The following is a 15,504-nucleotide window of genomic DNA, read 5'->3' as shown; positions in this document are numbered from 1 at the left end:
ATCCAGACCTATTATAGCTCCCGAGTCTCTCTCCGCAAATAGGATTCCAGGATTCCTGGATTCCAGGCTAATAAAGTAGAATATCAGCAAGACATAATTACCAACTCTACTGCCCCTCTTAAGAACTTCAATCTGTAATTCTATACCCAATTAGCTGGTGATACTGAATTCAGTACCAAGGAGAGGTCCTGTTACAGATATGTAATAGTTGGTGATACTGAGTTTAGTACCAAGGAGAGGTCCTGTCTCTGATATGTAATAGTTGGTGATACTTAGTTCAGTACCAAGGAGAGGTCCTGTTACAGATATGTAATAGTTGGTGATACTGAGTTTAGTACCAAGGAGAGGTACTGTCTCTGATATGTAATAGTTGGTGATACTTAGTTCAGTACCAAGGAGAGGTCCTGTCACAGATATGTAATAGTTGGTGATACTCAGTTCAGTACCAAGGAGAGATCCTGTCACAGACATGTAATAGTTGGTGATACTCAGTTCAGTACCAAGGAGAGATCCTGTCACAGATATATAATATTTGGTGATACCAAGGAGGTTTTATATAGTGATACTGAGTTAAGTTCCAAGGAGAAGTCCTGTCACAGATATGTATTAATTGCATTATGTATTAATTGATTTTTGTTGATAGTTTTATCTTTGGAAAAGTTTATAGTAATGATTGGATGTGCCCAAAAAATGCATGCACTAAGGGCACGGGCCAGATGGCCGTATCTGGATGGGCTAAATGGAGAAGGGCTTTTACTAAACCAAACAATGTAAACTGGATACAGAACCCTGAGAAGTAGACTGGATTTGTCTCCCAACCTTTTGATGTAGAAGCTGAAATAGTTATCACTACACCTTATATTAGAATACAAAAGTGATGACATGTAGAAAAGGACATTAAATTGATCCTTTTTCTGGAATCAAACTGATTGCAAAACTCTTTCCTTATATGAATGATGATTGCTTTCTTTTAATGTTCCGCCTGAAAGGGACACACCAATCATGAAGGGGACATGAACCATTGTACTGTGAACTGTACCCCAAAACATTCCATACACAAGGACAGGAATCGTTTTTTGACTTGTAAAGCATCAAAGGCAGACCAACAAGAATAACATCTGGAACAACTTCTCCTCCCCCACACAGACATTTCCTGTACCCAAAGAACGTGCCAGACCCCAGGTTAGACCAGAGGAGAGGGGAGGATGGGAGGTATGAACAGTTCGCTACTGTAGACGACACTGTTGTGGAAGAGATCAAACAATTAATGACATCAGGTAGGGAGACTTCTATGTAGATAATCTAGTTCTATATTGTATTTGTTAGATGATGTACTTGTTTATCTTATACATTGTACATCTTAGTTCATTTTCCGCTCTGTTTTATGTCTCTATGAAATTATGTTTCAGCCTTCAACAGGCTAGAAGCAGTTTTTCATATGTTTCATTTTCCTTTGTTTACATACATATACCTTCTTTATTATGTCCTCACACAGATACGGCCACTAGTGAGCTTAAGACAGACACACTCCTGGCTGGGTCCCTTGCAGTCGCCCTCTGCTGTATCCTCTCTACTTGTTTTTTTTTTCCTTCAGGAAATAACAGACTGTTCATTGCATATGCGTGTAAAGGACAATAGAGCACTAATTATATAAGTGGACTACGGTTTGAAATGAAATGAAAGAGAGACAGACACCTGAATGTACACATTGACAATGAACACAACTTTGTATAGGCTGTGTTCCCTTGACTCTGACCTTACAGATATTCACAGGTTAGAAAAGGAGTATCAAAGTAAGTCTTATCAACAACTATTTCTACGTTCCATAACCTATTGAAATAAAGTATGTAAATGCCTAGAAACTTTGATGATAGTAATACTATAACATTACCCACTTCCTAAGAGGTTTATATTGTATGGCACACTTTCCATAATTTGACCGTGACAGTCTTTCTTGAAAGAGGCTCAAATTCCATTTTCTTTTTTTCAGCGGGGCAACAACTGAATTCCAGAATTTTGGTAAGGCTTTTCAGGCTTGTACTATTAATGTTTGTGCAAAACATGTGACCATATGACTTGTTACACGTATTTAGTAATAGCTGTCATAGTTTGTATGCATTGGGAACCATAGCAGCAAAACATGATAACTCTGAAACATTCAAAATCAAATCTTTTTGTAGGTTATCAAGGCAGCGGAAGACAGCCCCTCCCAGTACATGAACCTCATGAACATCATCTTCACTGCACAGAAACAGGTACGACTTTCAGCAACTTACTATTACTGCTACCTTAGCAAGAATGGAGGGAACATGCTTGAGGAGAGCCACACCTCGAGCATGTTCAAGAACCCACCACACTTATCGAAACGAGTAGGGGTCCTTCCCAGTGTGATTGAATTTCAAAAAAACTGATGTGTTACGCCATTAGGCAGTTATGGGTATGCAAAACAAACAAACAAACAGTGATGCCAACTAGTTTGTTGTCATGTTCCTTTCAGAATGTCGTCATAGATGCCTGTATACTTGACAAGGAGTCTGGACTACTACAACAAGTATGGTGCTAGCACTGCTTCTCTGGACTGCATTCATGCTTTGATTTCAACCTTCTTTATTTTGAGTTGGAAATGTGTTTTTTTCTCTTCTTTTTTTATGTATTTTGAACTGACTAGAAGTTCATTTTTTTACCTCCCCACAAAGGCCTGTGACATCACAGGGGGCGTTTACCTGAAAATACCACAGATGTCAGGACTTCTGCAATATTTACTGGTAGGTTTTAGAAGAAAATTTTATCATAAGAGACATCAGTAGAAGAAGATAAGCTAGTTACTCAGTAGTTACTGACTTCTTCAGTGTGGGAAATGATAATTCACAGGTGGCTGGGAGTTTGGTTGGTAGCTTAGAGGTTGTAGCTTTGTGTTCTGAAAGTTCTATTGTCACAATGTTTGGTTACTTGATAGCTCTTTCTTAGGGAGGGGTTCTGCGTATATTTAAGTCGGTATTACATGTAGTTCCATATTGACATTTTGGGATGTAGGTAAAGTTTGCGGGGAAGAAGTTGTTTTTCACTTTGACCCACCGTCGTGCAGCCTAGTTATCGAACCGAAAAACTACTTTGGCCGAAAACTTAACCTGATACAAAAAAATGTCAATACGCAACTCATGCGGACTCTTTGTTCTTGTTTGACCCCCCTAAAGTTGTAATCTTGTTGCAAGTCTGGATCGTATGATACTGTACATGTATATTAAGCAATAATATGTTTCCCATGTTCTTCTACAGTGGGTGTTCCTCCCTGACCTGGCCATGCGCGAAGTCATGGCACTCCCACCTAAAGTACAGGTAGACTACAGGGCCGCGTGTTTCTGTCACAGGACTCTCATCGACATAGGCTACGTCTGCTCTGTCTGTCTGTCAAGTGAGTAAAGACATCAGGATGTTATAATGTAGTTTAGATTTCTTGTGTATCTTAACACAATTTGGATAAAGAAAATCTACAAACAAGCATTTCTATACTCATTGATTTTCAGGTTGTTGTTGTTAAACAATTCCATTGACAATGATTTTTAATTTTTGTTGTACAGTAAATCATCTTAACTTGTTTGCAAAAGAGTATGATTCATTAGACTGTGTATAAGAAAATTATGTTTGATGCATTTTACAGTCCACATTTTTTCCCTCCAGTTTTCTGTTCCTTCAGCCCCATCTGTTCCACATGCGAGTAAGTACCCACTTTACTTTCTTAGAAATGATTGTGCTATGTTATACAACTACTGATACATTGTATATTCTTAACGGTCACCAAATTCTTGCCAAATGCCAAAACAGTTGTAGACATGAAATAAACGCTGCAAGTTTTTCTGACTTTCTCCGGTATCATATATGCAATTACTGACATACATCATATTCATCATCATCAATTGCTGATAAACTAATTCGGTATTCCCTTTATAAGTTTATGCATGTGGTATATATTTCATTTTGTAGATGACATCGGCTGTGGTGCATTTTCAGGCCTGTGGTATTGAGTGTTCTACTCAGAGCTATATGTTTGTTTTTGATTCATACATTGGTTGGTTGTGTTTATTTGTTTTACAGGACTGCATTCAAACTAGCCAAACCTCCCATGTTTAAGTCGAAGAAGAAGAAAAGATCCTTACAGAATGGAGGACCATCGACGTCATTACTGTAGTGATATAGAAAATTTACTTTGTATGGATGGTAGAGTTGTTACATGTGAAGTGCCAAGGAACAGCAAGAAACTAAATGTTGAAAAATTAGATATGGGGGAGGGGAGAACACCAGGTATTTTTTATGGACTTTTGTTCAGATCTCCAAAAGTTGTTTTCTTGGTAATACATCTTATTCATACATTGGCCATTCATGAATAAAACTCATATTTTGTTTAAACTTCATGCGGAAGCTGGTATCATATTATAGTTTTATTAGCAACTGAAAAATGTTTTGAGTTTTCTTCAATAGTTCAAAATGTTCAAAATGAAGGAATGTCATTTACTTACATTAACAATTATTTTTGTATTCAGCATATGTATGGTACATATAACCAGTACAGAATATGGTATTCTATGTCAATAAACCATATAGATGTATGTGTTTTGGTTATGGTCAGTGTTTTTGTACGAATGCATGTCTTGCAGAATTGAAACAGGTAGAAGAGAGAAAGAGATCGCTAGAGCCCACAATAACACATACTTTTCATTTTGCGTTCCCCCGTTTCTTGCAAAAAATGTACACTCAAGCAGTCAGCTTACAAATAAGAAATTTACCTTGAACTATCAAGGGGCAAGAAGAGGACAATAGTACAAAAGTACATAACGCTAGACTTCCTATGAGTTATGCACTGAGGACAATATTACACGTAACAGTATCTGTTACTGAGTAAATGACACTCTTGTCAATCAATCAACGGTGAAACGTCTCAAAAGACTGGTTTCAGTCTCCTACATAACTCAGGGATTAGATGACGATGTAAACATCTATCCGACCAATCGGACTTCCCGTTAGTATTTACTTAGCATGAAATGGTGTAAAAGTGCTTTCCTGTCGCGGTTCTGGCTGTGTTCACATGTATGCTGACTATAGCGGGTATCTCATAGGACTAGGGCACGTTGGCGACCTCGCTGCGACCTGAATTGGATTGTATTACCCTTGATTTTACATTGGAAATATCATGCAAAATGTACATGTATGACTATTAAAAAAGACAACAAAAGGATTCGTTTTGTATCAATGGAATTCGTTGACCGCTCTGTCAAATCGCTCGGTTGCAGCGAGGTCGCCAACGTGCCGCACGTACAGCGAGCCTAACAGTCGTTCTCCGGTTGTTGACTCTCGTCAAAGCGCTCTCACGTATCAAGTGTTTTTTGTGTTCGCCTAGGTGAAACCGGATGACGGCGCTATTGTGTTTACTTGTGTATGATATACTGTTGACAATATAACCCCCCAGACTCGGTATACTAGGCGTGGTGTAAGGACCTGTTAAGGTTTTTACTGTTATCTATACAGAGGATTTGTTAGTGTGTGCGCGTACATGGCAACAGCAGAGAAACGCCTTGACTTGGAGGGACTCACTGTGTATGTATTAAGTCCAACGATATAAACCCTGCTGTTTCAAGAGTCGAAAGAACGGATCTTTCAATTGGGAGCGAGCTCCAATCACACAACTTCAGACAAGGACGTAAAGCACTTCCCCTCCGAATGTCTTTTGTAGCTGCCACGCAGAGGTGAGTGTTTTTACAGCGTCAATGCATTAAGAGATGTGGAATTGCTGACTTTGGCATTTATAGCTCATTAATGTGCGTACAAGTTGTAAAACAAAGAGACCTGGTGCTTACGTGCCGTTTGTGCACATACAATCATCAAGGGTGGCAGAATAACAAATATCAGTTACATCGAAGGTCGAGGGAACTAAAATGCTCATAAACAGAGGCTTTCTAATCGTAGTTACCTTGTCATAATTATCTTTCCCACTCCGCTATGTTTTCACTTTATTTCAAGTCTCCACTGACACAGATTTACAGTATAAATGGTGAAACTGGATACTTGAAGCATTGTAATCGTGTTGATACGACAACAAGTTGAACTGATTGCACAGCCCAGAGTTCAGGCCAGCTTTTGTACTGATGACAAACACATACACAGTTCTATTTGTACAAGCAAATGCTCTTAAACGGTGATACAGAACAGATTGAATTGATCGGCATGTATCACTTTATATAGGATGTCGTCGCGCATTGGATTCTTTGTGTTCTCTTTTACTATACTCGGCGTAACTAGCAAGAATATGTAGCTTATGATTAAATCGAAGGCTTATCAAACTGATTTGTTGTACTAAGAAATAGATTTTTTGTCAGATCAAATGAGGGAAAATCAAGAATTACAAGCTTAGAACCCCATCAAATCGTAACCAGAGCTATTTTTACCACATTGTTTACCAAGTCTTTTGTTAAAAATTACAAGCTAAAGACCCCCCATCAAATCGTAATCAGAGTTTATTTTATTATTTTGTACCACAATGTTGACCAAGTCTATTGTTTATTCCACAGGCCTCTTGAGCTTGACTCTGACGTTCACTAAAGGAGTAGTTAAGATTAATGGCTCACTGAAAGGGGGTGGAAAGTGGGCTAATGGTATTTTGTTTTCATTTGCAGGTCTTGAAGGAGTGCTGAAGACACAACATGGCGTCTCCGAGGAATATAAGTTCCTACCGCTGTGTGAAGGACGGTTGGAAGACTCTAGATCTTAGCAATCAAAAGTTGTTGGTCATTCCTCCTGCGATCTTCGAACATATTGATCTAGAGAGGTTAGATCTTCAGGACAATAACATCTGTACGGCTGTAGTACCACGGGAAGCCGCTAACCTCGCTTCGTTAGTTATCTTAGACTTGGGAAACAACACGAATCTCGGACACCTGCCTCGCCAGATTGGGCTTCTGGTGAAACTTCGGGAGCTGAGAGTTCAGAGGTGTGGGATTGAGAAACTGCCCGAGGAGCTGTACAACCTGCAGACGCTAGAGGTCCTCGTCGCACCTGGAAACAAGATAACCACGCTGAGTGAAGACGTAGACAAGTTGTACAATTTGAAAGAAATCTGGCTAGGAGAGAACGAGATCGAATCACTGCCGGGGACGCTATGCATGCTGTCGAATCTGCAAACTCTAAGTCTGTACAAGAACAAGCTATCGTCGCTGCCTCCGGGGATAGCTAACCTACAGTCACTCAAGATGCTCAGCATCCAGAGCAACCGCTTCACGTCACTTCCGGCCGATATCTGCAAACTGTGTCACCTGCAGGTGCTACACGTGGGTGATAACGTCATACACGAACTGCCGGAGAACATCATCAAACTGACCAAACTCAGGGTGCTGAGCATCAGCGCGTCCCACTTCAAAGTGTTCCCCGCCCAGGTGCTGCACCTGTGGGCTCTGGAGGAGCTGTACATGGGGCGGTGGTCCGGGCAGGGTCGACGGTCCTTCGTACCCAAGGACATCGCGATGCTGAGGAACCTGAAGCGCCTGGCTGTGGATGTGTGCGGGCTGGAGGCCCTCCCGGACGGGGTCGGTGCGCTCACTAAGCTGGAGTACCTCAGCCTGAGCTACAACCGCCTCTCGTACCTCCCACCGCAGATCCTGACTCTCACCAACCTGAAGGTTCTGAAGCTGAAGAACAACGGCATCACGAGTCTTCCCCCGGCCATGCACAAACTCGCCAACATCGAGCAGATCGATGTATCCGGTAACCCCCTGACATACCCTCCTGCCGAGGTGCTGAATGGGGGAGTTGCCGACATCATGGCCTTCCTCACGGAGGAGGCACGACTGGAGAGGATCAGAAGGGAGAGAGAAGGTAAGTTATAAATTATGCCATATTTCTTCTAGGTTTATCTTTTTGTCTCGTAGTCTGTAAAATACCAATATATTCCAATTGATGTTAAGATTAAATGTACTAGAATTCTTCTCAAAAAGTCACTCTATCATTCAAGTCATCCCACAGTTCTTTTACATTCTATCACATTCACATTGCATAAGTGAATACCACTGACTACATGCAGTTGAACAATTGTTTGAAGGGACAAGCCTTCTCCCGCTAACTATGACTTGCTCCATGCCAGTAGATTGAAACGTCTGTAGACGTCTCTCTAGCACAACCTGTATTAACAAAACAGGGAAACGCACTCAACTATATGCACAAACTTGGCTTAACATGGGAATGCGTTGAGTGCTGAAGTGTTTCTTCAACCCTTTCGGCTGATTAAAAAACTAACAGAACGGAGCGTTCGTGACCAAATGCACAATTTCAGGACCAATTTCAAGTACACACTTTAGATGAAGTGTTCGGCTTACTCAGTATATAACACAGAGAGTCACATTTGACTGCTTTGGAATGTATGTGATATTGCGAAAGATTAAGATGTCATGAAACGTACGGAGTAACAGATAACCAAGTAAAAAGTCGAATAACAGTGGTATACAAATTCAACAATGTCTTTCACTCTTCAGGAAACAAACTTAAGACAAAGTGGCGCTACACTCAAGTATTTCAACTTATATCAATAACACTGCTTGGCATGAATATGCATGTGTATATAGATATACACAAGAAAACAAACAAGTACTGACAAAGAAACAAAAAGTTAGTGACTAAGTGTGCGCCTTTGATAGGTTACTGTTTCAGATTGACATAAGAGGGTTTGTTTGTCAAGATTTGATCACTGATCGATGACGTGTGTCTTGACGAAGCGTGCGGCTTGTGTTTTTGTTCAGACCGTGAGTTCAGCCGGCTGATGAACGCGCTGTCCGCGGAGGTGGAGCGGGCTGAGTGGCGGTGGATCGGCCGGGAGCTTGGGCTGACGGACCTGGAGCTGCACGCCATACAGGTACGTTCTGACAGTCTATTAGGATGTGTAGATAGTCTCAACCACTGAAGCTATCCATCCTATACCTATAACATATTCTTTGGCATTTCAAGTATTTCAAAAAATGGTCACAATTGTAAATTCAACTTTGATTTGCACGTCATGAAAAAAATCAGACAAAGTGTAAGCTGTCTGCATAATCTTCTTCAGAAAGCATGAGCCATTGATTTGGACACGTGACCTTATGAACACGGCACATATGACTTTTCCCCAATGTTATTTATCAACACAGGTTCAGATAGACATTTGTTCGTTTTTTACAATCTGTGACAAAGGTTGTTGTAGTATACATGTTTTAGTACACTCTTTGCAGCGCATTTCTTTACACTGTTAGCTAAACTTCGTATTTCTCGTGCATTTTAGGAGAACGCACAGGACAACTTGCAGGAGCAGACATACAAGGTGCTGATGGCCTGGCGGGAGCAGGCGGGGGAATGCGCCACGCTGGACCGCCTGGTGGAGCACCTGAGATCCATCCGACTGCACCATCTAGCGGAGACACTACAGGACATGAGGGAGTAGCTCCCCCTAGAGGAGACACTGCAGGACATGACTAACTAGCGCCACCTAGCGAAGGCACTAGCTGCAGAACGTGAGAGCCGAGCTCCACTGACACTAAACATTACTTTGTATTTCATCATAATGCTAAAGCCATTGTGGAAACGAACATCTTCTCGTTCATAAACTCGTGCTTTGATATAGACTTGTAATGGTTTTGTTGCTGTAACGTTTTACTCTGTTGTCACGCAAATAGACTGGTAAGCAAGAGCTCGAGTCGCTCATTTTGTCCTCTGCATGGTAACGGGCTAAAGTAAATTATGTGCAAGAATTCTTGATGAGTCGAGCTGCTAGATCCTGACTTGGGATTAAGAATGTGAACAATAAAGTTATGCGTAAAAAACGTCAGTTTCTGTACGTCATTTCTTATTGTCTCAAAAGAGCCTAATGTCACGAGCCGGATTAATACATATATAACCTACATATTCTAATCGACCCTGATACTTTTGTTTGCCTGAGAGACTCGATCTTTTCTTATTTTGGAGAGATTTGACACAATAAATTACTATTGAAGGTAACACATTGAACATGTACATGTACATATATATTTGTACGTAACCGTAGGTAAACCACCGGCTAGTTCTGACACTTTCCCCTTCTGCATGTACTAAGTGTACTAACGCGTACTGATCTGTTAATATTAACAGGTGGTTAAACGTAATGATTAAACCAGACTACAAATAAACAGGGGGCGGTGTTAGAGGTCAGTACAGGTTAAATCAATATGTTAGAAAGTCCACATTGCCGAGACATGGGAACAGGGGGCGGTGTACGTGGGAAAACAAACAAGTTCTTGCTACACATTTGTAGCACTTCAGACTTGCCTGGCAAGTTGATACCAAAGGATCTTCAGCCCAGAAAATCGGTATGTCAAGTACGTGAGGTTTTTTTTCTGGAAAAGAAAACATAATTGTGTTACTTAAAAGAAATATTGCGGGACGTTTAAAATTATACGTGTTCACCTACCTACAGGAGAGTGTAATCCAGCCATTCTATTTTTAATCATTAAAAGGTCGAAAGAATTTGCGACGGCACACGTACAAGCGCAGTTGTTTACGACAGACTTTGGAATGTTCCTGCTGTAACACTAGGCTAAAAGGCAAAGGTAATTGAGCGTAATTACACAAACTGAATGTTGTTCAAGTCAAATGTTGGATGGTATAACATACTGAGACTGACAAGGCAGATCTAGACGGGAGATATACAAAGGACTGGCAGCGTGACAACATGGGACAGAGTTGTAGGTCTGTAACAGTGTCAATGTTAGACTAGGTGTCATGCAATCATGAGTGAGAGTAGTGAAGATACACGGGAGGAAACACCAGAGGAGGAGCCCGTTTTTACACGTCTGAGTGACAACACGTCAGAGGAACAATCTGAAGACCCACTGTCAGTCAGCCCTCTGTCCTTCAAAGACTTCCTACCCAGGCTGATAGGAGAACACGTGAGCTCTGAATATGAGAGATTCGGGTGAGTGTTCTTCTCCTCAGTATGACGACTATAGGGCCCTGTGTATAGTTGATATGTCAATTGACATGTACAGTTTCTGCACTAAACAATGCCGTTCTGCTATAGCCTTGCTTCTTTTTCTTGAATTTTTGCCCTCTTTCAGTGTAATTCACTTTTATAAATTCGGTCTAGCCATCGCTAGAAGTCTTTCTTTTTTGGGGTCGGTAGTTAGACATTGTTTCTGAAATATTGTACGAAGTAAATGCTTGATATATGACGTTACATATATCTACAATTGGTGAACTTTGGACGGGTTCTAAAGTAAAGTTCATTTGGGGACGGATCACGTTTGATCAAAAGGGGGATGGTAGATCCAAACGGGAGTGGGGATCAACATTGATATGGGAGGATATGAATGAATAATTTCGTGCACATCCTACAGAACTCTCGTAGACAGAGCAAACGCGTTCCTTGAAGACCACCGTCAGTATGACGTCAGGACGTGCGAGACATTAGAGGTGCAGTACTCAGGGGACCGACAGGTGGCGTGCACGGACGTGTCGCTGGTCAGTGGCAGGAGGAGCAATGACCCTTACATCAGGGGACTCCGGTAAGTTAACAATACAGATACTAGTAACTGTTTCTGTCGTGTTATCTTAGGTCTTTTACTGATCTTTTCCCTGTGTTTTACTAGTAGGCACCGCATTCTATTTGACGTATCTTTTCAGACTATGGCTTGTATCGTCTGGGGCCAAAAGTCCGACCTCCGGAGCTCCTCGTATAAGAAAGGTCGATTTTGTTCCGAGGGAGCTGCCAGACGATCAGGCACAATCCGGTTCGAACCAGTTCGAGTCACTTGGTGAGCTGTTGGGGAGGATGAACGAGTCATTCAGGCAGGACCCCATACCAGGTATTTGTTTTCAAATATTCATGTATTCAATGTATTCATTTATCAAACATATTTCATATATCGTATAAAAAGATATGCCCCCTTTAAGATCTTGGTGAAACAAACTACAATACACCTTGTATAGATGAAGTCCTGACAGTAGAGACGTTGTACATGTTTATCATCTGAAATAAAACGTACGATATATCGATTGCTCTAAACTCTGTGTGGTAAGAGGAATAAGATACGCTTTACACAGGTGAAGTCCTGACAGTGGAGACGTTGGACATGGAATGTTCTACGGACGGGACTGACCCTGACTCCTGCAGCTGGCACGAGAACGAGGCTGTGTGCACCTGCTGCTGCAGCTGTCTGCACAGAACAACCCACCTGTACGTCATCAGGGTGTTCTATCTGGAGGGGCCACCTGTTGGGGAGGAGATAAGTACGTGTCGATGTACATAGCCTTACGCTTGTTGTTGATCGCCATGGTGGAGTGCATGGATCCAAGATGGCTCTCGGGTAATTTTGGAACGGATGGACAATAATGATTTTAAGTAAGAAATTGCTCATTGTCTGGCACAGTATGTTGAAATATTCTTATGATTATTTTGTACTGCATTGTGTGTATACTAGTATTGAAATTATTTTTACTCCATTCACTGTAGGTTATGTATACAAGTTGTAAGGTCGTCTGTATTATTGTGGGTCAGCCGTTACCATGTACCAGCGAGAGCTGCCTAGCTAGGCTGACCCAGTGTAATGACTTGTTATCATTATGAATGAATACTAAATACTAGATATTAGTAGTGAACGATACATGTAATAGCACATGATATTAGTAGTGGAAAATCAATTGGATCATTTCTCATAACATTGATCTGTCAGCGTGGCGGACACTAAATGACGTCATGATTGACAGTCTTGTTCTTTCCCGTGCCTCAGCTATGGTGGATTTTGTCCCCCGTGTGGTCCATCCTGCTACGTCCTTTATCGACGACCCCATTCTGGAGACCTTCCCCAAACTGACGTCCCAGGCGCGGGGCTGGGTCCGGCACCACCTGGACCGGGGCGGCCGGGTCACCAACCTGCAGACGGTCAGCGTGAAGGCCACCCGGCACGGCATGGCAGGTACGCACGGGGCAAATGTAGTACTAGTATTCTCAAAATCACCACGAGACTCTTTCAAGATTAAGAGGGTTTGCATGTATTTTTCCATGTATTCCATGTATTTTCCCGTATACTATAATTAGCTATTTCAATGCATCGTTAATCGTAGCCGGTCCCCTCTACTTCAACGTTAAGCGTTCGTAAATTCTTCGTGAAGCGCTTTATATTCTACGTATCACGTTATTTGTTATTCAGAACCTATCCTTAACTGGTTTAAGCGCTACATTTGCAAATTCTTTGTATCGCGTAGTCGAACGCAAGATTCCCCAAAATTCACAAGGGAGCGCCCGGTTGTGTCGATGTTCATAGTCTGGTCTTACCAATTGAGATACCCGAATGCAATGTAGCGCGTATAGCAATACGCGTCAACTTATCGTTAAGCGTTGCTTGACTTACTGAATTTACCGTTAATCGTTGTCAGTGCCCCCCTCCCCACAACTGTAATGGGATTAACTAGTCGGTGGGTATTTCAAGGACGTTTCTTATCGGTTAATTAACTATTCTCACAGATTCCCAAAGATCGTTCTACATCGAGGGAAGTGGAAGCGTGCTCTTCGTACGGACTCTCAGACTGGTTTACGTCAAACGCGCCCCCTCCCGGGACGTAGGAGAAGTGCAGCCTTGTGCAAGAACCTTCGCACCGTTGCAGCTCAATGAGGACGGCTACCGAACCAAAACTCAGTTTCAAACGGTCCTAAAAACCATGGAGGAGGCAGTGCAGTGGCTTCGAATCGCAGGTATCACATTTGATGGAAATATACAAGTAAATGTTCAGGGGAAAGTTATTTTTCTCAATTGACCTGCGCTTTTTGCCATGTTGGTATGAGCTGATGTTCTCATGGTACCAAGTGGCCCCTTCCTCACATTGTTTCTTTCCCCCAGATTGCCGCGTCATCTCTGCTGAAACTCTGACCGTCAAAATCCCGCCCAACATCCCTCGCGGCTGGGCTCACCTGGTGGGCAACGAGTCCCTATGGTGCCGCAACAAGTCGCTAGGGGAGCTGTACCTGGTCATGCTGAGAATCTACTTTGAAGGGCCGCCCAAGGACACTGCAAGTGCAAGGCTCCCTGTTCTTCCACAGCCAGACATAGGACAATCCAAGTGCACCCTACTGTGATACTGTTACTATGTAACATTGGATATTGTATGAATGCTTTCGAATTTCCAACACGCATTTTCGTGGCTGTTAATATTGTGGAATCTATTCCACCGGCGGTTGGTCAAAATGGTCGATCGTGCATGCTTCTCTAGGCCTAGCTAGGCATTTACAATTTAAATGTGTAAAATCAGCCCAGGTACATACACGTAAGATATGTCATGTCCAAACAAATCTAACGTGCTTTGAGGGGGATCTCAGATGACCATAAACAGGAACAATGATGTCATTTCAAAGTACTGGAGAAGCGGAAAAGCACGTACCAGTACTGGCGTGAGGACACTACATCAATATCTAAGCTTGTGAGAAACACCATCAAAGCACGAATGGACTCTTATCTAATACAAAAGTTGGTCTTCGTGCTGCAAAAGGCAGCCATAAGAGCTGCTTGTGGCGCCAATTCACGTCAAAATCGATCAGTCCGAACAAAAGAAATATACATGTGACTGCGTCATACGTTAAGATCTTGAACGTTTGATATGTTGTGGGAAAAAGTTGCAGATCGCCCCAACCTTGCCCAGTGATCTTATGTTATCTATTGGGCCCGTGCTCAACGAAGTATGGCTTCAAGAAAACGGTGCGTATTCCGCTTCAACGGTTATTTGGTGCGTCTCCCGTTTTGTAGTACATGATATCGTAACATCCACTGCACCGGTCAAAATCATATATTACCATGTGTATATATAAGAGATATCTTACATTTGCCGTGACTATTTTGGGTACGTCTCTCTGTACTCATGCCTAACAATAAAAGTGGTAAAGCTATTATCTAGAACCGGTGTCTCTTTTCATACGACCAGAACACAACCGTGCCTACCGTGCTTTCAGCCGGTACACATCTGTAAAACCGCCGCGTGAATTCCCGCGGAAGTTTGCCTGTACTTGCCCTTAGGTATTTATCACACAGGAACCATATTGGCCCTCGTCCAACGTCTTCCGAGTGTGGAGAGAAGGAAGACGGGATGGAGGAAGTAGATAGAGACACGAACCGGCAAGCTATCAGGCACCCACCGGACAGTGGCCTGCCCTGATTAAGGTGACAGACGGTCGCCGAAACGTCGGCTGAATTACGCCCGCTTTATAAGACACTTTGTTGTGTACAAAGTGTATTTGTAATTCAGTGTCTTGCATTGGTAGCGATTAGAGCTACACCATAGGAAACGGAAGGAGTGATAATTGAATTAAAGATACCTTGGTAAAGTTTTCACTTCAGGTTAAGTAGAAATGTAGTTATTCTGAACGCATAAGCTAGCCCTTCACGTCCACACTTGCAAAGCACCGCGCAAAGAGTACTTCTCAACCCGATTCTTTCTTGTGTATTTCTTTACATACACTATATGAAGCATATGACC

General features: G+C 42.2%; 3 protein-coding genes across 3 annotated transcripts in view; all 3 read left to right on the top strand.

The window, feature by feature from the left end:
* LOC136443231 (general transcription factor IIH subunit 3-like) overlaps positions 1-4,604 on the top strand; it is a 6,789-nt gene extending 2,185 nt beyond the window's left edge. Inside the window, exons 4-13 of the mRNA XM_066440378.1 lie at positions 1,147-1,277; positions 1,496-1,561; positions 1,764-1,793; positions 1,991-2,019; positions 2,181-2,255; positions 2,498-2,551; positions 2,697-2,765; positions 3,277-3,412; positions 3,679-3,715; positions 4,093-4,604. Coding sequence (XP_066296475.1) covers positions 1,147-1,277; positions 1,496-1,561; positions 1,764-1,793; positions 1,991-2,019; positions 2,181-2,255; positions 2,498-2,551; positions 2,697-2,765; positions 3,277-3,412; positions 3,679-3,715; positions 4,093-4,186 — 721 coding nt within the window. The 3' untranslated portion in view covers positions 4,187-4,604. The remainder of the gene's footprint in view (positions 1-1,146; positions 1,278-1,495; positions 1,562-1,763; positions 1,794-1,990; positions 2,020-2,180; positions 2,256-2,497; positions 2,552-2,696; positions 2,766-3,276; positions 3,413-3,678; positions 3,716-4,092) is intronic.
* Positions 4,605-5,428: 824 nt separating this feature from the next.
* Positions 5,429-9,815, top strand: LOC136443213 (leucine-rich repeat and death domain-containing protein 1-like). The gene is made up of 4 exons (XM_066440358.1): positions 5,429-5,738; positions 6,666-7,860; positions 8,778-8,890; positions 9,293-9,815. Exons 2-4 carry the CDS (start codon positions 6,693-6,695, stop codon positions 9,449-9,451), a joined length of 1,440 nt encoding a protein of 479 aa, XP_066296455.1. The 5' UTR covers positions 5,429-5,738; positions 6,666-6,692; the 3' UTR covers positions 9,452-9,815.
* A 404-nt stretch (positions 9,816-10,219) lies between these two features.
* Positions 10,220-14,917, top strand: LOC136443204 (uncharacterized). The gene is made up of 7 exons (XM_066440346.1): positions 10,220-10,957; positions 11,379-11,546; positions 11,665-11,846; positions 12,085-12,270; positions 12,771-12,956; positions 13,505-13,732; positions 13,878-14,917. The coding sequence occupies exons 1-7, from the start codon at positions 10,773-10,775 to the stop codon at positions 14,111-14,113; spliced, it is 1,371 nt and encodes a 456-aa protein (XP_066296443.1). The 5' UTR covers positions 10,220-10,772; the 3' UTR covers positions 14,114-14,917.
* The last annotated feature ends 587 nt before the right edge of the window (positions 14,918-15,504 follow it).

This window comes from Branchiostoma lanceolatum, chromosome 1 (assembly GCF_035083965.1).
Source record: "Branchiostoma lanceolatum isolate klBraLanc5 chromosome 1, klBraLanc5.hap2, whole genome shotgun sequence".
Lineage (NCBI taxonomy): Eukaryota > Metazoa > Chordata > Leptocardii > Amphioxiformes > Branchiostomatidae > Branchiostoma > Branchiostoma lanceolatum.
This window is presented reverse-complemented; position numbering and strand designations above follow the sequence as displayed.

What these genes read in the sequence shown, in the direction of transcription:
- LOC136443204 (XM_066440346.1), top strand. Translation starts at nt 10,773, where the DNA reads ATGAGTGAGAGTAGTGAAGATACACGGGAGGAAACACCAGAGGAGGAG. An exon ending in CAGGCAGGACCCCATACCAG is followed by an intron (nt 11,847 to 12,084) that starts GTATTTGTTTTC and finishes CGCTTTACACAG; the next exon opens with GTGAAGTCCTGACAGTGGAG. An exon ending in ACCTGTTGGGGAGGAGATAA is followed by an intron (nt 12,271 to 12,770) that starts GTACGTGTCGAT and finishes CCCGTGCCTCAG; the next exon opens with CTATGGTGGATTTTGTCCCC.
- LOC136443213 (XM_066440358.1), top strand. Translation starts at nt 6,693, where the DNA reads ATGGCGTCTCCGAGGAATATAAGTTCCTACCGCTGTGTGAAGGACGGT. An exon ending in GATCAGAAGGGAGAGAGAAG is followed by an intron (nt 7,861 to 8,777) that starts GTAAGTTATAAA and finishes GTTTTTGTTCAG; the next exon opens with ACCGTGAGTTCAGCCGGCTG. An exon ending in TGGAGCTGCACGCCATACAG is followed by an intron (nt 8,891 to 9,292) that starts GTACGTTCTGAC and finishes CGTGCATTTTAG; the next exon opens with GAGAACGCACAGGACAACTT.